Source organism: Oncorhynchus kisutch, unplaced genomic scaffold, assembly GCF_002021735.2.
Source record: "Oncorhynchus kisutch isolate 150728-3 unplaced genomic scaffold, Okis_V2 Okis09a-Okis19a_hom, whole genome shotgun sequence".
Lineage (NCBI taxonomy): Eukaryota > Metazoa > Chordata > Actinopteri > Salmoniformes > Salmonidae > Oncorhynchus > Oncorhynchus kisutch.
The window spans coordinates 8,348,448-8,375,632 of NW_022261985.1; the positions used below are offsets into that span (position 1 = coordinate 8,348,448).

Here is a 27,185-nt window from a genome sequence, read left to right on the forward strand (position 1 = left end):
TCAAGTGATCATCGAAGCTAGGCCGTTTATACACAATACCACATCGGCTACTGAAATTAATAAACATGTGTGAGCCAAGGCTTCGGACTAGTTGTTTTTATAAGCATTTCTCACCAACTGTAGCCCAAAGGCCGGCAGATGGCGATATCGAGTCGTTTGCAAAAATGAAACCACCAGATTACCACCTGCCTGCTGGCCTTTCGCCAACACCAACTGCTTTACACAAGGTCTTGATCAGCTATTGACTTGTTTGCGATCGTTGCAATTTGGATAAATATATCCAAAAAGCCTCATATTTTAACAATTAAACAGAATAAATGGAGTCACAATGTAGTTTCGATTATTTTATTTTTTGAGAAGGCACAAGGTGGTACAAACTCAGAGAACCTACTGCCTTTTTTCTTACAGCAAATAGTCTAATAAATCATATAATTAAAATAGCAATATAACCTGAAATAAACACACATCGACAGTGTTTTAGTCTGCAGTGTAATAATGCAATAATCAATCTTGTCTGATTGAGACATTTATCTTGTATATTTGATAACAATTATCCATGTAATTGTAGTTCCATCACTTTAATGATTTCCTTACTTTGCTATAACGCGAAGAGGAATACATTAAGTATATTGAATAGCAACTATTTCAGAAAATGTGCAGCTGTCATTCTTCATGGATCTGGAACCGACGACTTACCTTCGGGTGAATGTCATGGAGCTGTAAATTAAATCAGGGCAAAAAGAACTACAGCCTACTGTACAATTCAGCATTTGGTGTAAGTGTAACTATGAGTAAATATATAAATAAAGAAAATAACTAGTTTCCCATTTTTTTATCGTGTGAATCCTACCTGAGAAAAAAAACATGGTTTTAAGTTTGAGTAAATTAGACCGTTATAATATTTTCACAAAACAGAAAAAATACAGACCTCAGTAATATCCTCCGGTCTTATTCCAGCCTTTATACATTGCATTCTATTGATTAAGTGGACATTTGATGAAGCCAAATCAGCAATGTCAGGAACAGTAACATTTGGCCTAATGGTTCACGGAGACCCGACATCAAAGACGGAGGAAACTAGTTTATTGAAACCACTCAAAACAAGACAGTGCACCTTTAAAAAAAAGTTCCATTTCCTGAACACGTCTGAGAGAGAAATTGATCAGGTAAAACTCTGGATCTGATTGTAAAAAGTATTTGAAGGTAATATCTAAGATGGATGCATTATTATATGTACAAAATGACAACACTAATTGAGCATGAGTAACACTTGTCGACTGCGTATATATGTACAGTATTGACGTATCAAACCAGCTCCACTCAAATATTCAACCGGTTTGAAAAGACGTTGGGGCTGGAAAGCTATTCGTAATGATCTGCGAATAGGTAACAAAGCATTGATAACCTGTCCATTAGCACAATAAACATGGTATACTAGCTACATAGAGCATTATGAATGCTTTACACCATATTCAATATCTCAGTGCATTTATACAATAAAATGCAATACAAAAGTTCCACGTATAAAAAAAACCGAAGTGTCTGTCATGCGAACTTTACCTGAAGGTGAACTTCACTAAAGGTTCCATTCAATAACATTCCATGTCAAACACATTGTTAAGTCCTCAAAATGCTCGTTGTAGCTAGTGGGCAATATTGATAAAAACTTGGAGATATTTATGTGCCAATAGTTGGATGTAATGTCTAACCAATAATGTCTAACCAATAAAATTCAAATAAAAATATATGTTTAGTTGACTGGAGCATTCGTTTCAGTGAATGATTCTAGCCACAATAACCACCTAAATATCTATCTTTAGAGTGTCAACACAATGCAAGCAGGAGAGCACCACTAATGTCTATCAGCGCCATTTAGAAAATACATAGGAGTAGAGGAGGTAGGTTTTACCGCCTTAAAACAGGCATCAATATCAGTTATTTTAATCTGGCAGACCAGTCAGTGGACAGACCCTGAGAAGCCAGGGAAGGATTGTGCTCTCATGCTTTACAAAATGGACACCTCACTTGAATACTCGTTACTGTAATTCCCCCATCCATTTACTACACCCAGCCCCTCAGCCTTGTCCCAGATCCTCACTAGTGTAATTCCCCATCCATTTACTACACCCAGCCACTCAGCCTTGTCCCAGACCCTCACTACTGTAATCCCCATCCATTTACAACACCCAGCCACTCAGCCTTGTCCCAGACCCTCACTACTGTAATCCCCATCCATTTACAACACCCAGACCCTCACTACTGTAATCCCCATCCATTTACAATTACCCAGCCCCTCAGCCTTGTCCCAGACCCTCACTACTGTAATCCCCATCCATTTACTACACCCAGCCACTCAGCCTTGTCCCAGACCCTCACTACTGTAATCCCCATCCATTTACAACACCCAGACCCTCACTACTGTAATCCCCATCCATTTACAATACCCAGACCCTCACTACTGTAATCCCCATCCATTTACTACACCCAGCCACTCAGCCATGTCCCAGACCCTCACTACTGTAATCCCCATCCATTTACAACACCCAGACCCTCACTACTGTAATCCCCATCCATTTACAATACCCAGACCCTCACTACTGTAATCCCCATCCATTTACTACACCCAGCCACTCAGCCATGTCCCAGACCCTCACTACTGTAATTCCCCATCCATTTACAACACCCAGACCCTCACTCCTGTAATCCCCATTTACAACACCCAGCCCCTCAGCCTTGTCCCAGACCCTCACTACTGTAATCCCAATTCATTTACTACACCTAGCCCCTTGGCTCAGTCCCAGACCCCCATTACTACTGTAATCAACCATTTACTACACCCAGCCTCTCAGCCTTGTCCCAGACCCTCATTACTACTGTAATCAACCATTTACTACACCCAGCCCCTCAGCCTTGTCCCAGACCCTCATTACTACTGTAATCAACTATACCCAGCCCCATGGCCTGGTCCCAGAAGGGGATCCTACAAAACAGGACCAATGCATTAGCCAGCTAACTTTGATAACCATGTGATTTTCTGGCTCATTAAGAAAAGCCGAACTTAGATATGCATTTTTGCTTATGGAGTCAAGCTTCTTTTCCCCCCCAAAAAATTATTTAAGCAAATTTTCTGGCTAACACATTGGTCCTGCTTTGTAGTATACCACTCAGGTCTGTATGCGTTTTAGCCAACTAGTCTAGCATTGTTATTGCTATTCAATGTTGACAAGACAATGAGTCAAGACTCTGCCAAAGTATATACAGATCTGGGACCAGGCTACAACCCTCACTGGCCTAAACCAGTGGGATAAGCAACTCAATAAGAAGTAGTATATACAGATCTGGGACCAGGCTACAACCCTCACTGGCCTAAACCAGTGGGACAAGGAACTCAATAAGAAGTAGTATATACAGATCTGGGACCAGGCTACAACCCTCACTGGCCTAAACCAGTGGGATATAAGCAACTCAATAAGAAATCAGTGCAGTACATCAGCCAGCCAATCAGAGCACAAGTTTGCAGATAAGAGACCAATTCGGTTCACAGTAGTCGTATTGTACAGATCTGTGAAGGTTGATCTATCACTAAAATAATTCCATAGAAGTCAATAATTTTGTTCTACTTGTGTCAATAATATTAGAGTAATGAACCCTTGGAATGTACTTCCTGGTAACATAAAAAAAAAAAAAAATGAAAATCAAGAAAAATAAAATAATATAGTTTTTTCCAAGTATAATCAAGTCCTGAATACCTCTAAAATCACTTAGCAAAAGACATGGATTTTCACCTTTGGAATTCAAATGGCAAACAGAAGTATACTGAGACTAAAAACAAACGTTTGTCAACAAGTAGCTACATTTTAAGTAGAACTTTTAGAACAAACTGATAAGTCAAAGATTAAAATATCTGTCACATGATCATTCAATGCATAAGTAGTTAACGCTAAATTCACTAATTCTGGGCATCGGGACAAATACAATTTTTTGGTCAACCGTGCTTCATTTGGTCAATAACAGCACAACTTTGCAACTTAAGTGAGAGTAAATTTAAAAGAACTATTTCGTCAAATTCAACATGAAAAATGTATGCAGGGAAAAACATACACATGTAAATTATTATTAAGTGTCAAAACCCCAGTAAACAAGTTTATTACAACACAGAATCTATTTTAATATTCAAAGCAGAGACATTTACAAACATTATCCTAACGAGAAAAGTAGGGAGGGGCACGAGAGGAAATGAAGACGAAAAACCAACAAAAAAACCTCCCTGTAAAAATCAGCTCTTAACCTGACAAAATGTACACATTATAGCAGTCAAAAGTTGTCCGTTTTGGAATAGAGCAGGCAAATGTAGTCATTTGTTATTTTCGCAAAGCTTGAAAGAAGCCTGTCAACACAGGTAGGTAATAATTTTTTCGTTCACATCAAATAAAATTTCAGTAAAATAAAAATAGCTGTTGAGTAGTTTTTTTTTATACCATGAGAATGATTTTAAAGAACACTACTTATAGCCTTACACAGCTGTGAGCGATTCCCAGGTAGTCAGTCCCCTGGTAACCATGGAGACACAGACAGAGGGGGGGGGGGGGGACTAGTTGACAAGGCGATCCTGATGTAGGGCCTGCTGGTTGTGAAGAGGCGTCCTCGTCCCTGTCCTCTTCCGTAGGCTGAAATGTGTGAAAACGAAGGGTGGAGTTTGGTTTGGGGCAGCCCAACAATATACAGTTTGTTGTTTGTGTCATATCCCCTCTAATTTTACAGCACACACACACAGAGGACACGAAACAAATACATGCAGGTACTGCTCTTTCTAATGGTAGTCAACTTGTCAAGAGAGTGATTCCACATTACAGTGAGTAAGAACAATGTAGTGCCCACAATGACTGATCCTGCTATACTGTTGAGATCTGAATTTAGAATGTCTTCAAATGTGTCATGCACTAAGTACTCAACTCATTTCAGAGAAGGTTTACAATCAATTTGTGTGGATTGGATAAACCTGTTTACGGGTGCTCACAGAACATTTTATAATCTAATCTGAAAGTGCATGGGCAGAAGATGGTATCGACAGAACGCTCAATCCCAACCCCTAGACCGTATGCACTTCTCAATATCTTTAGAGGATGTCACAGATGGACACAATATGGTATTAAGTCTACCTTGTCCTCTGATAGGTGGAAGTAAATGTGAGAATTCCACCTATCAAATCCTCTCAGATTTTCAACAAGTCCATAAAACCAAAAAGGTGTTAGCGGACAGTTTTGGGGGAATCGGTCCCCTAGTCAGAGGTGACGAGGGTATAGTTCTCCCCAAATGTCAACGCAGATTTTACCTATTGGATAGGATTTAAAAAGCGCATAGAAATAATAAATAGAACAGACGAGTCATTGACTTGAATGCAGACCCTCGTTCTAGTCATTCTACAGCTATGCGTTTAAACCTATCCGATAGGTGAAATCCAATTTGATAACATTGGGGGGGGGGGGGGAATAAAACTGTGCCCGGAGCACTGGGAGAAGCAGAGGACTAACATGGTCAGATCTCCAGAGGAATGGTATTATTACATCAGGATAAATGTAGAAAAACACACTCTTATCCCTACACACATGTATCAATAGTCTGAAACAACTCACAAAGCCAGAGCCTGGCATGCACAGGATCAACATTACACTGACAAGTCATTGGAATTGTAAACCACATAACCATTCATTAATATTTCAGTTCATAGATCACCCCCAGACAGTTTCAAACTCATACACCAGGTAAAAGGAATATTCTGTATGTTTTGGTTGTCAATGACAATTTACACAAAAAAATAAAAAACTATAGTTAACAGCCTAGTAGTAATTATTAGTTTAATTGTTTATCAATATCATTTTTAAATCAAATTGAAGCCAGGTTTTGCTCAATTAGTGTATTTACATGGTGCAGAGTTGGCAATATCACATTTTTTTTTAAAGTTAATACGACCAACATTTCATTGAACAGATGTCCCATCACCCTCCGCACAATCATTTCAGATCCATTGAGCATCTCAAAGGGTCCACAGCATCACCAAGACATGTTCTCAAAACGCTAACAATTATAATTATAACTAATGGATTAAAGAATGGGACCAGTTGCTGTTTTTGGTACTAACTTCCTGCAGTCTATTTTTGCAGGAGACATTGAACGAGTTTAAGGTGGTTGAACAGTCGTCAAAATGAACCTTCTTGAGATGGTGTGGACACCAATGAGTGTTTTAGGAACCACATGATGTGTAGTTGTGAAGGATGAACACACCAGCGAGAGAGAGAGAGAGAGACAGTTAAAACAGACGTAGAAATATGTTATCAGGAAATCAGGGCTGCTTTCTCCATGCCTGCAAAACATCACTGACACCTATAGACAAAATTGGAAAAATAGCTAGTCATTTCTTCCCTGTAAGTGGGCACATATGATCCCAACGCTAAATGAAACAAATGTTGAGGATCTGTGAACATAGATTGACAAGTAGTGAGCATAGATGAAAGCATTTCCTTCACCATGACGTGAGACCAATAAGAGTACAGGATAATAAAGTAACCTCTCATTACTTTGTTTCCTTGTCATTTAAAAGTAATGACCAAAACTTTATATATTTTGTAGATTGATTTTGTCAGTTGTATTATTTAAAAAAGTCTTATGTTTATATGAATAGTTTAACAAAATGCTATTTCCATTTAAAAAAAGGGGGGGGGGGGGGGGGTCAGAGAAGTTACTTAAATCAACATGTACATTTAAAGGAGTTATCCAATTTAATGCAAGCATGGAGTCACTACTCAGCAAACTAACCAATTCAATCCAAAATAATATATATCAGTTACCGGTAACACAATCAGATGTTGGGGTATACATTCAAAATCACTACTGGGATTTACAAAACGCCAACATTAAATTTGAGTGACCATCAACCCATTTAAAAATAGGACAAACACCACAATTCTTTTCTTGACTACATCATTTCAGTGACACACCCATTGACCTTCAATTCCGACAAGATATTTGGTACCAAGTCAAAATTGTCTGGCTGTCTGTTTCAAACTACAGACTAAAAAACAAGACAACCGACAGTAAAATCTTGAGATCCACTTCAAATGAGGTGTACCATTAGAAACCTAAAATATCCACATTAACAAAATGGCTGCCGTTGAATTGTGGACAATAGTGATGATTCTTTAGTCCTCATTGAAATATCAGATAAGTACTGTACCTATATTGATTGATATTATCAGCATCTTTTCAAGTACTGTACCTCTGGTAAAAATATTTTATGGTTTTCTTGTTCGTTTACAGGATCAGCACATTGTGAAGCCCAGTAATTAAGGGAAGAAAAGTAATCAAATTGACCTCAAATTTACACACAAACAGACATTGCCAGGGCCCTATAAAATCAATTGAAAATGTCCCCCAATTCCATTTATATATAACAAATAAACATTGGATATTCTAAGTGCACAACCGTGTTTAAACAGGAGAGCAGAAATGACATGTTTGGGTGTAGTTACCCTTTAATTCAACTGTGCACCAGCGAGCGTCACTGTTTGGTGAGTGATGTTTCTGCAGCACTCATGTGATTGCAGAGTTTGCTAAACAAATGGCCAGTGGATTTATGCAAATAATCACGATACCATTCTGCCAAGTAAATATTAACGACAGAGAAGCCTGTGTTTAACTGAGAATGGTTTTGGGGAAAATCTTTCCATCTACCAGAAGACTGTCGTCATTATATTAGCATCATCGCTAACGGCTTAACAAAGTGGTGGACAGTCGCGGACACACCAGACACTGACGTTTCCTCTTCAGAAAGTTAAAGAAAAATAAGACTCAATGATGCATTTCATTCATATTTTATGATGATGATCTTGGACCCATTTAGTCGACGCCCCACCGGCCTCGACCCATTTAGTCGACGCCCCACTGGCCTCGACGCCCCACTAGCCTCGACGCCCCACTAGCCTCGACGCCCCACTAGCCTCGACGCCCCACTAGCCTCGACGCCCCACTAGCCTCGACGCCCCACTAGCCTCGACGCCCCACTAGCCTCGATGCCCCACTGGGGGAGCCTCGACGCCCCACTAGCCTCGACACATTTCGTCGACTTCCTACTAACATTATTGAATATTGAGTCATTCCGTTTTGATGTCTGGGTTCTGTCCACATTCTCCACAACGTGGATTTTATAGGGCCCTACACTGTGGTTCTGTCCACATTCTCCACAACGTGGATTTTATAGGGCCCTACACTGTCATGAAGTATGTATATATAATATATAACCCCATGTTACCATCAAGGTACACAAAATGGATTTAAAAAAACCGAGCCCATAATTTTTTGGGAAATCAATCCTTCAATGTTATGGAAAAAACGCAAAAAAAAAAAATGGCACATACAGAAATGATATATGTAAAAAGGTAAAAACTGTGTTAATCTAATGTTAACAGCACCAAAAGCAGTAGCAACACTCAAAATGGTCTGAGGTACAAAAACCGGGGCTTTAGAGTGAAGACCAATTACGCTACAGGAGACATAGCGGGCTAGTTACCTAGTTACCACATTCCTGTAGACTGTTAAGGGAGTATGACCAGATAACTATTTGCCCAAAAATTTATATAGACAAAACATTTTACCAGCTTGATATTAATGTCATTAATTATACAAAAACATTAACAAAAATTATTTTTCTTCAAGACCATCAATTTCAGCGTGATAAAAATACAAATATGGCACAGATATGTGTCAAGTTCACAGACGATATACCAAAACCCTTTCCATTATTTAACCCCCAAAACCATACTTTGGCTTATATTAGAGAGCTGAGAGTAGTTTTAAAATAGTTTAGACATTTCAATTTGCATGTAAACCATTACCTCAGGTTAGCAAGAGTCAGAACCACCTACAGTTTTGGTCATCATTTGGTGGCCTACAAAACATCTCATACAACCAACCCTCTTAAGTTGTACCATCACAGAGTTCAACCTTTGACCCCTGCAAAATGTAGACTAATAATTTCTTGGCACATTGTGGCATCAGGTGTCAAAGAAACCCTTCAATAAACAATTGGTGTATTTTTTTTACAACCTTTCACAGGTGTTGATCATTTGTCATAAAGTACTTTTTCCAACTTAAAGAGATGTAAAATATTTTCAAGCTTACCAGGGCTTCCATATAAAACACCCCCTACAACACACACTCATGCAGTAGAAGCCTGACGACACAGTCAATGTTCAAAGGATGAAAGTAAACAACAGTCAAAAACCTACAACAAGTTTTAGACAAACAATATATATTTACACACATGGCAGCAATGAGTCAGTTCTGGTCAAGACTACAATAATGACTGATGGAACAAGGCCTTTACCTACCACCTCCACCTACCGTCGGGCTCCGCAGGGCGCGTCCCGCTCGGGGCCTCTTGTTCTGGGCCGTAGCGACCTGGCCCCTGGCCTGCATTAAGCTGAGGGAGAAGAGTGGTGACATGGTTACGGGTAAGGAGTTTGAACGGGAAATACACACCTCCGCTAACGATGTCGGTACTCCCTCTCACGGTCTCTTTCACGTTCTCGTTCTCTGTCCCCGCGGTGCCGTTCTCTCTCCCGGCTGCGTTCGCGGTAGTAGTCCTCGTGGCGGTCGCGGCTACGGGACTTGTGGCGCCGGCTCTTCTCCCGGGATCGGCTGTGGTCACGCTCCCTCGACCTCTCGCGTCTTTTAGGGGCAGAACTTACATTCATACATCAAACTCTTAACCAACCGCCAAAGCAGGTCTGTCCATCGGCCAAAACCATCAATAATTTCATAAACAATGACGTCACCAATACAACTGTCAGTAACACTTCGATCTGTCAATCAATTACATTTGAGACAATATTACCCAGACTGTTTTATAATAAGTGCATTCAACTACAGTTGGTAAAAACATCACAACCATTCCCAGTCAATAAGAACAGAATAGTACAGGAATATAAGCACAATGACTTAGCAGGTACCGAACATCATCCTGAATTATCAGACACCTTCAATTCATTCACTTCTCTCAGTTGTCTGTTATAACAACCAGGGTTGGAGTCAAATCAGTTCATTCCCTTATAATTCCAGTCAATTCAGAAAGTAAACCATATTAAAACTCAAGAAGAATTTTAATTACTGTGTGCTCCCTGAATTGAAATGGAACTGCCCCCCTGCTCCCTGCGTTGAAATGGAACTGCCCCCCTGCTCCCTGCGTTGAAATGGAACTGCCCCCCTGCTCCCTGCGTTGAAATGGAACTGCCCCCCTGCTCCCTGCGTTGAAATGGAACTGCCCCCCTGCTCCCTGCGTTGAAATGGAACTGCCCCCCCCCCTGCATTGAAATGGAACTGCCCCCCCCCTTGCATTGAAATGGAACTGCCCCCCCCCCTGCATTGAAATGGAACTGCCCCCCCCCCTGCATTGAAATGGAACTGCCCCCCCCCCTGCATTGAAATGGAACTGCCCCCCCTCCCTGACAGGAACCACAGCAGAATGAGGAAGAGGTTGTATTTACCTGGAGGCAGAGCCGTAGGACTTGTTCTCGATGCCGTGGAGACAGTCCTGTAGAGAGCTGATGAGGACTTTACAACGGTCGTCAGCAGAGACCTTGGACTGCTTGATCAGAGAGATGGCTGTCACCAGAGTCTCTATGGCACTGCCGTAGTCAGCTGATGGAGAGAGGGAGACATTAACATCACATGGTACAGCTCAGACACTTAGATAAGGGTCACTTGTGAAAGTACGCAATACAATCTACAAGCAGCACATAGATAAAAGTGTGTGTGTGTGTGTGTGTATTCAGCCCCTCGGTAGAGTGTGTTGTAGTATTTGTGAGGTGTGTGTGTGTGTGTGTGTGTGTGTGTGTGTGTGTGTGTGTGTGTATTCAGCCCCACGGTAGAGTGTGTTGTAGTATTTGTGAGGTGTGTGTGTGTGTGTGTGTGTGTGTGTGTGTATTCAGCCCCTCGGTAGAGTGTGTTGTAGTATTTGTGAGGTGTGTGTGTGTGTGTGTGTGTGTGTGTGTTCAGCCCCTCGGTAGAGTGTGTTGTAGTATTTGTGAGGTGTGTGTGTGTGTGTGTGTGTTCAGCCCCTCGGTAGAGTGTGTTGTAGTATTTGTGAGGTGTGTGTGTGTGTGTGTTCAGCCCCTCGGTAGAGTGTGTTGTAGTATTTGTGAGGTGTGTGTGTGTGTGTGTGTTCAGCCCCTCGGTAGAGTGTGTTGTAGTATTTGTGAGGTGTGTGTGTGTGTGTGTGTGTATTCAGCCCCTCGGTAGAGTGTGTTGTAGTATTTGTGAGGTGTGTGTGTGTGTGTGTGTTCAGCCCCTCGGTAGAGTGTGTTGTAGTATTTGTGAGGTGTGTGTGTGTGTGTGTGTTCAGCCCCTCGGTAGAGTGTGTTGTAGTATTTGTGAGGTGTGTGTGTGTGTGTTCAGCCCCTCGGTAGAGTGTGTTGTAGTATTTGTGAGGTGTGTGTATATTCAGCCCCTCGGTAGAGTGTGTTGTAGTATTTGTGAGGTGTGTGTGTGTGTGTGTGTGTTCAGCCCCTCGGTAGAGTGTGTTGTAGTATTTGTGAGGTGTGTGTGTGTGTGTGTGTTCAGCCCCTCGGTAGAGTGTGTTGTAGTATTTGTGAGGTGTGTGTGTGTGTGTGTGTTCAGCCCCTCGGTAGAGTGTGTTGTAGTATTTGTGAGGTGTGTGTGTGTGTGTGTGTGTTCAGCCCCTCGGTAGAGTGTGTTGTAGTATTTGTGAGGTGTGTGTGTGTGTATTCAGCCCCACGGTAGAGTGTGTTGTAGTATTTGTGAGGTGTGTGTGTGTGTGTGTATATTCAGCCCCTCGGTAGAGTGTGTTGTAGTATTTGTGAGGTGTGTGTGTATTCAGCCCCACGGTAGAGTGTGTTGTAGTATTTAAGTAGCTTTAAGCACCAACTGTCAGAGCAGCTCACAGATTACTGCACCTGTACATAGCCCACCTATAATTTAGCCCAAACAACTACCTCTTTCCCAACTGTATTTAATTTTAATTTATTTATTTATTTTGCTCCTTTGCACCCCATTATTTTTTATTTCTACTTTGCACATTCTTCCATTGCAAAACTACCATTCCAGTATTTTACTTGCTATATTGTATTTACTTTGCCATCATGGCCTTTTTTGCCTTTACCTCCCTTCTCACCTCACATTGTATATAGACTTGTTTATACTGCATTATTGACTGTATGTTTGTTTTTACTCCATGTGTAACTCTGTGTCGTTTTATCTGTCGAACTGCTTTGCTTTATCTTGGCCAGGTCGCAATTGTAAATGAGAACTTGTTCTCAACTTGCCTACCTGGTTAAATAAAGGTAAAATAAAAAATAAATAAAATAAATTTGTGAGGTGTGTGTGTGTGTGTATATTCAGCCCCTCGGTAGAGTGTGTTGTAGTATTTGTGAGGTGTGTGTGTGTGTATTCAGCCCCACGGTAGAGTGTGTTGTAGTATTTGTGAGGTGTGTGTGTGTGTGTATATTCAGCCCCTCGGTAGAGTGTGTTGTAGTATTTGTGAGGTGTGTGTGTGTGTGTGTATTCAGCCCCACGGTAGAGTGTGTTGTAGTATTTGTGAGGTGTGTGTGTGTGTGTATATTCAGCCCCTCGGTAGAGTGTGTTGTAGTATTTGTGAGGTGTGTGTGTGTGTGTGTATTCAGCCCCACGGTAGAGTGTGTTGTAGTATTTGTGAGGTGTGTGTGTGTATATTCAGCCCCTCGGTAGAGTGTGTTGTAGTATTTGTGAGGTGTGTGTGTGTATATTCAGCCCCTCGGTAGAGTGTGTTGTAGTATTTGTGAGGTGTGTGTGTGTGTGTGTATATTCAGCCCCTCGGTAGAGTGTGTTGTAGTATTTGTGAGGTGTGTGTGTGTGTGTGTGTGTATTCAGCCCCACGGTAGAGTGTGTTGTAGTATTTGTGAGGTGTGTGTGTGTGTGTGTGTGTGTGTGTGTGTATTCAGCCCCACGGTAGAGTGTGTTGTAGTATTTGTGAGGTGTGTGTGTGTGTGTGTATTCAGCCCCACGGTAGAGTGTGTTGTAGTATTTGTGAGGTGTGTGTGTATTCAGCCCCTCGGTAGAGTGTGTTGTAGTATTTGTGAGGTGTGTGTGTGTGTGTGTATTCAGCCCCACGGTACAGTGTGTTGTAGTATTTGTGAGGTGTGTGTGTATTCAGCCCCTCGGTAGAGTGTGTTGTAGTATTTGTGAGGTGTGTGTGTGTGTGTGTATTCAGCCCCAAGGTAGAGTGTGTTGTAGTATTTGTGAGGTGTGTGTGTGTGTATTCAGCCCCTCGGTAGAGTGTGTTGTAGTATTTGTGAGGTGTGTGTTTAGGGCATGATCCATACCAGCGCTAGCATCTGACACCGCCCTAGAGATGGCACTACTGGAGATGGCTCGGTTCCGGTTCATGATCTCCTCAAACTCTGCCTCGCTCAGCGGTGTCCGCGCCGACTCCATCTCCCTGGGACAGAGACAAGCAGGAAGGAGACAGCGTCAATATCTTTTTAAAAAGTCCTCAAACTCAACGACAAACTCAGAACCACTAGATACAGGAAAGAGGACGTTTTAGAGGAAGGAAAAGCTTTTTTTTTTTTCCATTAGTCTTTCCTAACTCCTCGCCTTCTCAAAAGTCATTGGAGGAGAAGGTCAGAGGGGAGGGACCATGACTGTTCTCCGCCAATGAATTTTGCGAGGTCGCGCGAAATGGAGAAATTGATCAAGAGCAAGAGAGATTGAGTAAACAGAGGGGTGTGACAATCAGATGAGTCAAGGAAACACACAGTTAATGGACAGCTAAAACGACACAGCAGACGCAAACCACGTTATCCAAGCCTGTGGGAATTAACACCAGTGATAACTAGCTAATCTAAGGAAACACACAACACACACACAGTTTACTAACGCTTATCAAAATCATAGCTCGGCCAATCAACCACAACAAGCATCCACTCTCAAAATTCAACAAAGCCAGGCACCAGGTCATTACAGGGGAAGCTAGTTCCTAATGTTCGTTCAGCGGGTCTGGCAGTATTTCTACTAACCCTGGGTCACTCGCATTGTGCAAGTGCTGGCCGCCATTTTTCAGATCGACCAAACCCTCGTTAATCCAGGGGTCTGGGCAGCCGCGGGGCAGGGGGGCCCTGAGGTCAAACTCACAGATTAGCGGGGGACGCTGGTTACTGTAGGCAGCCAGAGGAGGGAGGGAGGGAAGGAAGGGTGGATGGAGGAAGGGAGATTTCAGGAGGGTCACTAAAGAAACCACGCTTCGTAGTCAAAATACTAAAGTAAAAAAAAAGACCCCCCCTTTAAAAGACGCACCCCACACAAACGATGACGGACTGTTGCTAAGGGAACCTGACAGCGCTATAAAACAAGGTGTTGGATGATGTCCTGGTGTTGCTTCTACCACAGCTGTTCTACATACTGAAATAAACTCAGACTAAAACTGGCAGTATTCGTCATTCAATAGATCAGTTTTCTTCCAACACAAACCATCATCTAGAGTAGAGTAAAGGAGGTTGGAACAGAACCGAAGAAGAGGGAAACTGACTTTCTGTACAACTGGCAATACGTGATGTCATGATCCTGTTGGGTTATATTACCTGCCGGCGGGTCCGAAGTCTCCCCGGTCATACGGAGGTGGCCGTCCATAGGGGTCGTTGGGCCCGTTGGGGCCCCTGCCGTCTCCTCCAGGAGGGCCCCCCATGTTGTTAGGACCCCCAGGAGGAGGGAAGAACGCTGGGTTGACATGGGGAGCCGGTGGGGGGCCTCCAGGTCGGGGCCCAGTCATGTGTGGTGGGGGAGCGAGGGCCAGAGGTGGTCCAAGGGGCCCGGGGGGGCGAGGAGGGAAATGACCCGGGGGTGGAGGGCCCTGTTGGGGAGGTGGGGGGCCAGGAGGAGGGCCGAAGCCGTGTGGGGGAGGGCCAGGGGGGAGAGGACCCATGGGGGGCTGGCCGAACTGGCCGGGGAACATGACCGGGGGTGGGGGGCGGTCGCCACGGTTGGGGGGGCCTTGCATGGGAGGGGGGAGGCCCTGTCCTGGGGGAGGGGGGCCTAGGGGTCCAGGGGGACCTAGTGGGCCAGGAGGGGGTCGAGGTGGGCCCTGCATACCACCTGGAACACAGAAACACAAAACAGAACCTTCTTGAGTTTGGATTCACTACCAACTGTTTGAAAGCAAATTAAAGCATTGTGGTGACCCAGTAGACGGCGCCGAGACGTTCCCAGTGTCAGTAGACGGCGCCGAGACGTTCCCAGTGTCAGTAGACGGCGCCGAGACGTTCCCAGTGTCAGTAGACGGCGCCGAGACCTTCCCAGTGTCAGTAGACGGCGCCGAGACGTTCCCAGTGTCAGTAGACGGCGCCGAGACGTTCCCAGTGTCAGTAGACGGCGCCGAGACGTTCCCAGTGTCAGTAGACGGCGCCGAGACGTTCCCAGTGTCAGTAGACGGCGCCGAGACGTTCCCAGTGTCAGTAGACGGCGCAGAGCAGTTCTTGGAATCCAGAAACCACGAACAGGGTACTCAAGTACTGCAGAAAATGTCTTCGCTTGGGTTTGATGACTTCTGGATAGGAATTGTGACATTTTAAGTTGCTTGACGTGTTGGTGAGAAGATATGAAAAATGCTAAAATGTGTGATCCTGTATGTTTAAGTCCCTGCCTTGGAGGCCACCTTGACTTAGTGGGATCAAAGTTCAAGCTGAGAAGGCAACACAAGCTGTGAATACTGACGTTGTACAACGTGAAGGACCACATTCACATCTCTGTTTGACACAAGGGGTGGGCTGCATCAACTCTTAAACTGGGTTAAATCATCTTGTTGCACCACATTTTGCACCAAATTTTAAACCTAGTTTTAAAGGAATTCTAGTTCAATTTAATCCTAGTGAAATTAAACCTAGTTTAATGAATCCTAGTTAAATTAAATCCTTCCTCTATTCTATGTTCACTTTAAACCTAGATACAAAACGACAGAGTTCGTCAGAGAATAAGAGACAGTTTGAATCATGTTGAGATTTATAATAATTAACTAATTATTAACAGGCTTTGTACTTTCCCAAATTGTACAACAATTGAATTGGGGCTTGTGATATGCCCAGCCTTGGTACGAATGATGATGTTATGGAACCTGCTGTAACGGGCCTGATAACAGTAACATTGTAGTGAAGTAGCATTAACCTTCATTTTAACATGCATTATAGGTATTCATATTTACCAGTTATTTATGCTTACTAAATATTGGTGGGTGGAGTTGTCCATCATCATAATAGGAGTTGTGGAGAGGGGCAAACTGCTGGGGAATCATCTCGCATATCTTCTGGGTGATCGGAGACCCACCCTCTGGTCTGAAAGAGACCCCGCCTGTCTTCTGCCGCATCCTTTTTGGCTTTCTCTTGTTAAAATGATTAATTCCCCCAGCACGCGCTCACCCGATTTGGGTCCCTCTTCTCTTTAATCCGTGTCGATCCATTAAATCTGAAATGGCCCAGGTGTCTCCCTTCTTTTTGACAGTTGTGTTGTCAGTATTTTTATCCTCCAGTACTTTACTAAATGCCTCCATCAGCTCCGACAATAAATAAATAAATAAAAAATAATAAACTGATATATTTGAACTTATTTGACTTGCCATGGTCAGGTGGCTAGCGGACAAATAATAAGTGGCTAAATAACGTTAAGTAATGACAATAATACATAATATTGCATGCTAGCTAGCTTGGTTTATAAACTAGCTAGGGCCTCCCGAGTGGCGCAGTGGTCTAAGGCACTGCATCGCGAGCTGTGCCATGAGAGATTCTGGGTTCGAATCCAGGCTCTGTCGCAGCCGGCCGCGACCAGGAGACCCATGGGGTGGCGTACAATTGGGAAGGGTTTGGCCCAGCGTCGTCTGGGTTAGGGGAGGGTTTGGCAGACAGGGATGTCTTTGTCCCATCGCACACTAGTGACTCCTGAGGCGGGCCGGGCGCAGTGCACACTGACACGGTCGCCAGGTGTACGGTGTTTCCTCAGACACATTGGTGGTTAAGTGGGCATTGTATCAAGAAGCAGTGCGGCTTGGTTGGGTCGTATTTCAGAGGACGCACGGCTCTCGACCTTCGCCTCTCCCGAGTCCATACTGGAGTTGCAGCAATGGGACAAGACTGTAACTACCAATAGGAGACTAACAACCAATTGGATACCACAAAAAGGGGGACAAAAATAAATAAAATAGCTAGCTACAGTAGCTAACAAATGAGTTGTCTGTCTAGTACTGGCAAATAACGGATTTTATTTCAAATCAGAACCACGATGGATTTACAGTAGTTCTAACATAGTTTTTATTTATTTATAACGAAACAGCAACTTTGTGGCCTCATTTGTCAAGTAGGCTAGCTACTTCCTTTCAACTCACAAAATACCTCACATATTGGTGTAACATGTCACTGATCATATTTTAAAACTGTTAATCATGAATTTACTGATCCAGATTTGAAATGAAGTGGTGCAACACATCTGATTAATTATAAACCTAGATTAGCTCTAATTCCAGATGAATTATAAACCTAGATTAGCTCTAATCCCAGATGAATTATAAACCTAGATTAGCTCTAATCCCAGATTAATTATAAACCTAGATTAGCTCTAATCTGAGATTAATTTAAACCATGTTGGTGCAACCCACCCTAGGCGTCCTGTGAATTAAAATTCAATATTGAGCGAGATTATACATTTTGCAAGCTATTAGCAACGAAAGCCAAGAACCAGTTGGCCGAGTATCAGGACAGACAGGCCTGGATGGCTGGAAAGACCATCTTGGTATGGAGCAGGCAGGACTGACTGGTCCGGATGGTAAGAGGTCAGCCATCTAAGACACCCCTTCTATAATAATTGTGTTGTCTAGCTTCCAAGAGTGCTGGACAGCCACTCTTGTCAGAAGAGCCAATAGAAACAGAACAAGCAACACAGCATATAAAGATTGACAGTTATGACAATGATCAATAACCCAGGACTTAAAGTGTGGGGGGGGGGGGGGGGGGGGGAGAGAAGCTTGGTCAGACAGTCAGAGTCAGCCCAGGACTCCATAGACAGACAGGCCTTAATAAAGAGTCTTGGCCAGTCAGTCAGCCAGTGCAGGACTCCATAGACAGACAGGCCTTAATGAAAGAGAACATGTAAGCAGGAGGTAGAGGTGGCAGGGGCGGGGGGGGGGGGGGGGGGGGGGGGGGGGGTAATCATTCTTATTTAATACATTAGCACTATGAAGGGTTGCAAAAATCCAAAACATTACCAAAACTCCCAAAAATTCCAGGTTGGAAGATTCCATTGTAGCGAATTCCCTGAGAATTACATAAACCCTCCAGCTGGGATTTCTGGAAAATCTGGGATTTTTGGGAAGATTTGGGGAAGATTTGCCAACCCTAGAACTGTTGTCAACAGGAGTCGAGGCATTTCACCTCTGGGTCGCCAATTCCCATCACGTCCCGGCGGGAAGCAATTGAAATTCATATCCATCAGGTGGCCTTCTTGGTGTCTATGGTTAATGAGTTCAGGTGGCCTCATCCCCGACCCTAGTGGGAGGAAAAACACAATCACAACAAGGCTGTGACCACACTGGCCATCCGGCCAATGGCAGAAGCGCAGCTAGCAACACAGGAAGAAGTTGCCAAAGCAAAAATTGTTGTTTTTTAAAATTATTTTTATCTGAAGGGGGGGGGGGGGGGGGGGGGGGGGTGTTAAGACGGGGGCAAACTGGATAAAACAAATGTTGAATAATACCCCCCCCCCCCATCCTAACACAATCCAAGTGCTTCACTCAACTTCTGAGAGCAAGGGGACAGAGAACAGGAGTCAGGATGTAATGAAACAGACTAAATGTGTAGAGATGGTAGATTGGTGCTTTCCAATCCTTTCCACATATGGTCACGTGGAAGACAGGATAATACCCAGACAGGAGGAGCCATCTTCAGTTCAGCCCATGCAGTGCATAACACCAACAGTACTGGCCTGGCTGTCAGTGGAAGATCCATTCACAGTGCTTACAGCAGAAACAGTTCACCAGAAAGGAAGCCATTTCATTGGTTGTAAATCAGGGCACGGTTTAAATTTAACCAATTAAAACAGGCTTCCTTTCTGTAGTGTTTTTCAGGGTATCTGCAGGTTCCATTTAGTTGAATTGAAGACTAACAACCTTTTTTAAACTCCACTTTGAACACAATTGAATAGTTATTTTGAGGTCTGCCACAGCTGCTAATATTCCCCTCCAGAAATGAGCCCATGATGGTACAAAGTAGTCTTTTTGGGACTGGCTGTTATTCCAAGACAGACATAGAATAAGTTAACCATTTCATCTGGGGCGGCAGGGTAGCCTAGTGGTTAGAGTGTTGGACTAGTAACCGGAAGGTTGCAAGTTCAAACCCCTGAGCTGACAAGGTACAAATCTGTCGTTCTGCCCCTGAACAGGCAGTTAACCCACTGTTCCTAGGCCGTCATTGAAAATAAGAATTTGTTCTTAACTGACTTGCCTAGTAAAATAAAAGGTAAAATTAAAAGAATTAAAAAACCATTATCTATTTGTTCAGGGAACGCATTATGAAAATATGAAAATACAACCAAAATAGGATCCAGAATAAATTAGATATTTGGATCTTTAGAGGTGAATTAACCTGAATGTTTTTTGTACCTATTGGCCTAGGGGGCCTAGGCTATTCACCACCTGAGGTAGTAGGAACTCTAAACACATTAGCTAGATCGCTAACTCTAAAGATGATATTGCTGTTAGAAAGCCATGCCATTGATTTAACAGTAAATGTAACGTCCTACAAAAACACTCCATCGGTAGACCTATATAAGCTACTTGTGTCCACCGCGAATGGCCCACTCCGGTCCATTCTGCTGTGACATCATCTCAATGACGTACTCTGTAAAGTGGTATTATTGGCCCACTCCGCTATGACATCATCTCAATGACGTACTCTGTAAAGTGGTATTATTGGCCCACTCCGCTGTGACATCATCTCAATGACATACTCTGTAAAGTGGTATTATTGGACCACTCCGCTGTGACATCATCTCAATGACATACTGTGTAAAGTGGTATTATTGGCCCACTCCGCTGTGACATCATCTCAATGACATACTCTGTAAAGTGGTATTATTGGCCCACTCCGCTGTGACATCATCTCAATGACATACTCTGTAAAGTTGTGTTATTTCATCTATATTGACATTTGAGATAGAATTGTTACACTCACAATAACCTGAGGCGGTCCTATTGAGGCGGTCCTACTGAGGCGGTCCTACTGAGGCGGTCCTACTGAGGCGGTCCTACTGAGGCGGTCCTACTGAGGCGGTCCTACTGAGGCGGTCCTACTGAGGCGGTCCTACTGAGGCGGTCCTACTGAGGCGGTCCTACTGAGGCGGTCCTACTGAGGCGGTCCTACTGAGGCGGTCCTACTGAGGCGGTCCTACTGAGGCGGTCCTACTGAGGCGGTCCTATTGAGGCGGTCCTATTGAGGCGGTCCTATTGAGGCGGTCCTACTGAGGCGGTCCTACTGAGGCGGTCCTACTGAGGCGGTCCTACTGTGGCGGTCCTACTGTGGCGGTCCTACTGAGGCGGTCCTACTGAGGCGGTCCTACTGAGGCGGTCCTACTGAGGCGGTCCTACTGTATGGGCTAATAGCAGTACGGCCAAATGTTCAAAACATTTTAGATTAAAAAAAAAATAATAAAATAGCTAAATTAATCCTTGGTAATACCTTCTTAAAAAATATCCTTGGTAATACCTTCTTAAAAAATATCCTTGGTAATACCTTCTTAAAAAATATCCTTGGTAATACCTTCTTAAAAAATATCCTTGGTAATACCTTCTTAAAAAATATCCTTGGTAATACCTTCTTAAAACATATCCTTGGTAATACCTTCTTAAAAAATATCCTTGGTAATACCTTCTTAACAAATATCCTTGGTAATACCTTCTTAAAAAATATCCTTGGTAATACCTTCTTAAAAAATATCATAAAATAGCTCAATTAATCCTTGGTAATACCTTCTTAAAACAATTGGCATGCTGACTGCATTAATGTCCACCAGAGCTGTTGCCAGAAAATTTAAAGTTAATTTCTCTACCATAAGCCACCTTCAAAATCATTTTAGAGAATTTGGCAGTACGTCCAACCGGCCTCACAACCGCAGAACACGTGTTTGGCTTTGTGAGGGTGAGCAGTTTGCTGACGTCAACGTTGTGAACAGATTGCCCCATGTTGGCGGTGGGTTATGGTCTGGGCAGGCATAAGCTACAGACAACAAACACAATTGCATTTTAAAATCGATGGCAATTTGAATGCAGAGATAACGATGGCGAGATCCCGAGGCGCATTTTGTTTAGGTATCTGTTACCAACGGATACCTAATCATGTGAAATCCATAGATTACAGCCTAATATTTCAATTGACTGATTTCCCTTATATGAACTGTAACTCGGTACAAGCTGAAATTCTTGCCTTGTTGCCTTTCTTTTTGATCAGTATAGTAAAATTATCCTTGGCCTTCTTAAAACAATTCCATATAGCCTCGTAGAACCCCACCCCGGCTTAGTGTTAGAGGAAATTATGGTTGAAATGACTAATTATGTATACATTCCAATCAGAACTGACTAGTCCAAATGCTATAATGTACTGTACATGTGAATTTTCTCTCTTGCTCCCATTCCCAATTGTATATAATGTAGTCAGGAGTTTGGTAACAATGAAGGTCTGTTCCTTAGTTCATACATTTGTACAATCTCCAGGTGGTAGGAACGGCCCATCTCCAGACTGTCTAGAATGTTGATTTATACTGACTGGCCTTGACTTCGTGCTGATAACGCGAAGGCTCGAGAGCTAGAGGGCCCCTCTACTTGTGAAATAGATAGAACGTTTAGAAAACGCTGACGTCATTTTCAGTTTATAACCTGTGGAAATATGTGTATGTGGTTAGTACTCTCTTGAAATAAACGCTGTTACCTTTGGCTTTTAAGACTGGTCTCAATCTACTTCATGCATAATTAATGAACTTACAACTCATTCATGAATTAGAATGAGTGAGAATCTGGTTTTGGCTACAAAACATACAGGAATTTAGAAATTCCACTAACACTTAGACAGGGCTTTGCCTTATGGGTTAACAGTAAGTCCATTTCAGAACATGTGGTTGGATAGCTCTCTCCAACGTCTTGAAAGTGGCCTCCAGTATTATTTGATGTTCCATTGTTAATTTTAGAGTTTTTGCCGCGTGTCAACAATTAAGCAGTAGCACAATATAACATTAAGCAGTAGCACAATATAACATTAAGCAGTAGCACAATATAACATTAAGCAGTAGCACAATATAACATTAAGCAGTAGCACAATATAACATTAAGCAGTAGCACAATATAACATTAAGCAGTAGCACAATGTAGTCATCTCGGTCACATTTTTTTAAGACCGTTGAAAAATGAATTTAAGATACTTTATGACTTACAAAATCAATTTTAAGACAGACTTTTTAAGAACCAGCAGACACCCTGATTTTAGCCGAGAGCCGTGTGAACGGACCGACCCGACTGCTGGAGTGGGAAGAGTACTCACCTGGGAAGTGAGGCGGGGGCCCTCCGGGTCCGATGGGCCCAGGGAAGCGGTCTCCTCCAGGACCAGGAGGCCCGGGGAAGCGGCCTCGGCCCCTACCCATGCCCATGGGGAAGCCACCGCGGGGGCCCATGGTGGGGGGTCCCGCCTTCCCATCTCCGGACATCTGCCCACCCGATGTACCTGGGCATAAAGGGAAAGAAGAGGGCAGAGAGAACATTCAAATCCCCAACTCATTGTGCTCACCCAATTAGGTAGTTCCGAACGCAAAAAAAAAATCTAATTAGTTCACTAAACCAATGCATTTATTCAAATAAATGTAGTTATTAATCAAATGTATAAAATATTTTTATAACATTTCTGCATTGACAGCAGAGGCAGACTCAAGCCCCAAATACTTGGGTCTGCTGCAGCGTATTTGGGTCTGCTTCAGTGTATTTGGGTCTTCCCAGGTTATCAGACCTACCTTGTCATTAAACCATGCAGAAAAACCAGATAACTCATTTATAATTATTATTCTATAACACTAATTGCCCGTCCCCGTGTGGAGGCACGCAGGTTCACCTACTTTTCCGAGACTGCATCTCGAACTGGCTGAGGGACTGTTTGTTGCAGGGGGTAACAATGGGGTTCTGTCCGTGGAGCTCCCGTTTAGCCAGCAGGTCCAGTAGCTTCCTAGAGGACGTGTCTGAGCCCACACACACCAGGGCAAACCTAATGGGACACACCAGGGAATAACGGGACCATGTCATCATCTCTTTCCTTCCTTATGGCTTTTATTTGGGTATTTTTTTTCCTGTTTTTCTCTTTAAAATAATTGAATAAATGAAGATCAACGTACAACTACCTGTGCGTAGTTCAAACCCTGTCTGTTCAGAGTGTCAGTGTGTACTGAGGGATCATGAAAGGCAAGGAGAAAGCTCACCCTTTACTCTGGCCGTTGGCTCTGTTCTCAAAGAACTTGATCTCCAGCAGATCCTTAATGCCTATTGATCCAATGGCGTCTGTCAAATCTTCGTCTGTTGTCCACTGGAAAGGGGAAGCATTTTTTTTTTTACATCAAGACCCATTACATAATTGATGCACATTAAGGGCTAGTTTCCCTGACCCCGACTAAGCCCATCACCGGACTAAAAAAAAAACACTTCCAATGGCGATCCTCAAAGACCCACTGAGCACGCTTTTTATCTCCGGAGATAAGCTTCATCTGGGTCTGAGTAACTGGCCCGTTTATATTCATCTTTGTTATTCAGCAGGCGCTCTAATCCAAACCCATAACCTACCCATGTGAGATTGCCTATGTACAGGGCGATCCGCTTGCCAGTGTACGTGTAAACCACGTTGGGCGGGGTGCTCTTGTTCCCCTCGGAGCCAGCAGGTGGGGGTAGGTTGTCCAGGTAGTCCCGGTCCTCAGGTGCGTCTCCGTTATTATTGGCCGAAGGAGAGATAACATCGTCATACAAGTCTATCTGGTCATGGGCAGGGTAGTCTGATTCCTGGGGGGGGGGGGGGGGGGGTAGAACACAATAGGTCAACCTTACATCACAGTCAGTCAATCAATAGTTGTGCTCCAGAATGTCTTTAAAACTCTGGGATTGTTCCTTCATGTCAATGTTGGGTCCTACAGATGATATCAACAAAGACGATCTGGAACGAGTCCCAACAACATGCTTTGACACGTGTGACGGTCAGAGAGCAGAATGAGGTCTTAGCTGTTTTGCAGTTAAAACGATTTGTGACATTCAGGACATGAAATAAAAAAGATGCAGTCATTATTACACATCTGAATAGGCAAACAATGTGAGCCATATTATCTAGGCAACATTTCAACAGTAACAGTTTGTTGCCTAGAGGTGGTTGTATTTTCAGTCCAACAGTATAATATGTTGGACAGTCCCCGTGCTAATGAGTTCCTAACAAACACTTCCGGGTACTTTGCTTTGAGTCAACAAAACATAATTTGAATAAGTAAAACATCCAAATGAGTGTTTGCAATATGTGTTTGCAATATGCAGATTTGTTCGGTGATCATCCCTAAAGCCAACACCTCATTTGGCCGCCTTTCGTTCCAGTACTCTGCTGCCTGTGACTGGAACGAATTGCAAAAATCGCTGAAGTTGGAGACTTTCATCTCCCTCACCAACTTCAAACATCAGCTATCTGAGCAGCTAACCGATCGCTGCAGCTGTACATAGTCTATTGGTAAATAGCCCACCCTTTTCACCTACCTCATCCCCGTACTGTTTTTATTTATTTACTTTTCTGCTCTTCTGCACACCAATATCTCTACCTGTACATGACCATCTGATCTTTTATCACTCCAGTGTTAATCTGCAAAATTGTAATTATTTGCCTACCTCCTCATGCCTTTTGCACACATTGTATATAGACCCCCCCTTCGTTTTCTACTGTGTTATTGACTTGTTAATTGTTTACTCCATGTGTAACTCTTTGTTGTATGCTCACACTGCTATGCTTTATCTTGGCCAGGTCGCAGTTGCAAATGAGAACTTGTTCTCAACTAGCCTACCTGGTTAAATAAAGGTGAAATAAAAATAAAATAAAAAAAAATTATGACTTTGAACATTTCTGGAAATATCCCTTTAAAGTGCAGGTGCACATTGAAAAAGACTCGGCAAGTATGACCAACCCTCAGCATACACAACACTTCAGTCTACACACACTGCATCAGAGTGCAGTTGGCAATCTTTGCAGAAAGCTGACATGCGAAACCATAGAGATATCTGCATTTTTTTGTGTGAGAACTGGGTCAAATATCCCCCACGTAAATGAACAAAATCAGTCCTGTGATTGATCAATGAGAATCCAACTCAACTCAAAACGAATAGCATTTCCATCTTAACTATTCTTGAACTGCACTGCTGGGTTAAGGGCTTGTACTGAAGCATTTCACGGTAAAGTCCACAATTGTTGTATTCAGCATTTCACGGTAAAGTCTACAATTGTTGTATTCAGCATTTCACGGTAAAGTCCACAATTGTTGTATTCAGCATTTCACGGTAAAGTCCACAATTGTTGTATTCAGCATTTCACGGTAAAGTCCACAATTGTTGTATTCAGCATTTCACGGTAAAGTCTACAATTGTTGTATTCAGCATTTCACGGTAAAGTCCACAATTGTTGTATTCAGCATTTCACGGTAAAGTCCACAATTGTTGTATTCAGCATTTCACGGTAAAGTCCACAATTGTTGTATTCAGCATTTCACGGTAAAGTCCACAATTGTTGTATTCAGCATTTCACGGTAAAGTCTACAATTGTTGTATTCGGCGCATGTGACAAATACAGTTTGATTTGAATAGCATTTCCATTTGGCATTAAAAATGCAGTAAATAAACAAAAATATCAGATTTAGAAAGGCAGTTGATTGAAAAAAATAACAAAACCATTCATGATTGTGCAACATCGTATCTTGAAATGTTTTTTTGCTTTGAGAAAAATTAAAAGATTAACATCAACATAAGAGCTAACTTCAGCCTAGCCAGCAAGCAGGGGGAGTGACGCCGAGAGCGCAACAACCTTTTAAACAGTCGCCGACCGGAGGGAAACTACACTTTAATTATATATAAAAATTAAACTCGTTATTAGCACAGTCCCTACTGTTTAATGCTATTAGCCAAACAGTTACACGGTAATGTGTAACTAGGTAGTTGAATACCAATATAATGTTAGCGCACGACGACAAAGCAGGCCACGGTGTTTTTGTGTTGCGGAGGCCTTCCCCGCCACTTCGCCTCCGGTACAACACTGTCGTTAACAATGAAACGACCACGTTGGCTTGCAAAGTGAAACATATTTACCTATCAAAATGTATACATTAGCCAACAAACATAAAACTAAGAAGGTACACAACATCCACGTTACTATTTAAAAAAAATATTTGACAAGTCATTGCGTAGTTGCAATTCAAAAACGCTGCGACTAACACAGGCAACGCTTTGCAGGTCTCATCGGACGCCAGATAACTCGGTTTAACTTTCAAAAAACATTTTAGCAAATAAAAATCATAGGGCAAACCAAAAACATGTCTATAACGGTGCAGGATTTAAACAAACGTAACGGTTTGCATACCTGGTTGAAATCCTCTTCAACATCGGCGTAGATGTCGATGTGATCAACTCCGTCAGCCATTTTCCAGACCACCTCCTCCACCGATCGACCTGAACAAGACAAAATGCAAACAGGAAAGCAGAAAACGTCACATCTGGGGACATTAATCCTAGTTATCACATTTTCTATTAAAAACATTGCCAAATTCTTTGAATGACAGTGGTGTTTTGTTTGTGGTACATGTAACTGTGTACATTATGTATAAACATGAGGTTTATGCTTATTTTGTCAAAATGTTCTCTTATTCACTGGTTTATTGAAGATCAATTCGTATTACTCATACCCTGAGTATAGTAGGTTACTGTATAAAAAATAGTATTTAAAATTATTTATTCTGCATTGGTTTGAAGAGAAGAGAGGGGTGTGCAGTGAATTCGCACAATCTGCACAATACTCTCTAAATTAGGTGGATTTGATTTAGCTCATCCTAAATGCCGGATCAGTAGAGAG

At 42.8% G+C, this 27,185-nt stretch overlaps 1 protein-coding gene across 7 annotated transcripts; it reads right to left on the reverse strand.

Moving 5' to 3' along the window:
* Nucleotides 1-331: 331 nt before the first annotated feature.
* On the reverse strand, nucleotides 332-26,817 carry LOC116360506 (cleavage and polyadenylation specificity factor subunit 6-like). 7 transcript variants are annotated; one of them, XM_031815168.1, is made up of 12 exons: nucleotides 26,697-26,817; nucleotides 23,888-24,100; nucleotides 23,530-23,633; nucleotides 23,173-23,318; nucleotides 22,608-22,787; nucleotides 18,456-18,569; nucleotides 14,628-15,138; nucleotides 14,067-14,204; nucleotides 13,371-13,486; nucleotides 10,539-10,692; nucleotides 9,535-9,738; nucleotides 332-4,667 (listed from the first exon to the last, which is right to left on the reverse strand). In XM_031815168.1, the coding sequence occupies exons 1-11, from the start codon at nucleotides 26,754-26,756 to the stop codon at nucleotides 9,540-9,542; spliced, it is 1,935 nt and encodes a 644-aa protein (XP_031671028.1). In that variant the 5' UTR covers nucleotides 26,757-26,817; the 3' UTR covers nucleotides 332-4,667; nucleotides 9,535-9,539. The 7 variants fall into 7 exon arrangements, with proteins under 7 accessions (XP_031671028.1, XP_031671029.1, XP_031671027.1 ...); XM_031815169.1 differs by having other exon boundaries at nucleotides 9,535-9,723; nucleotides 22,608-22,793; XM_031815167.1 differs by having other exon boundaries at nucleotides 22,608-22,793.
* Nucleotides 26,818-27,185: the final 368 nt, after the last annotated feature.

Bases quoted from the DNA above. Each gene is read 5' to 3' on its own strand.
- LOC116360506 (XM_031815167.1), bottom strand. From the start codon at position 26,756: ATGGCTGACGGAGTTGATCACATCGACATCTACGCCGATGTTGAAGAG. The intron at 23,634-23,887 runs GTAGGTTATGGG...TCCCCTTTCCAG, and splicing joins ACATAGGCAATCTCACATGG to TGGACAACAGACGAAGATTT. The intron at 13,487-14,066 runs GTTAGTAGAAAT...TCTCTGTCCCAG, and splicing joins CACAATGCGAGTGACCCAGG to GGAGATGGAGTCGGCGCGGA.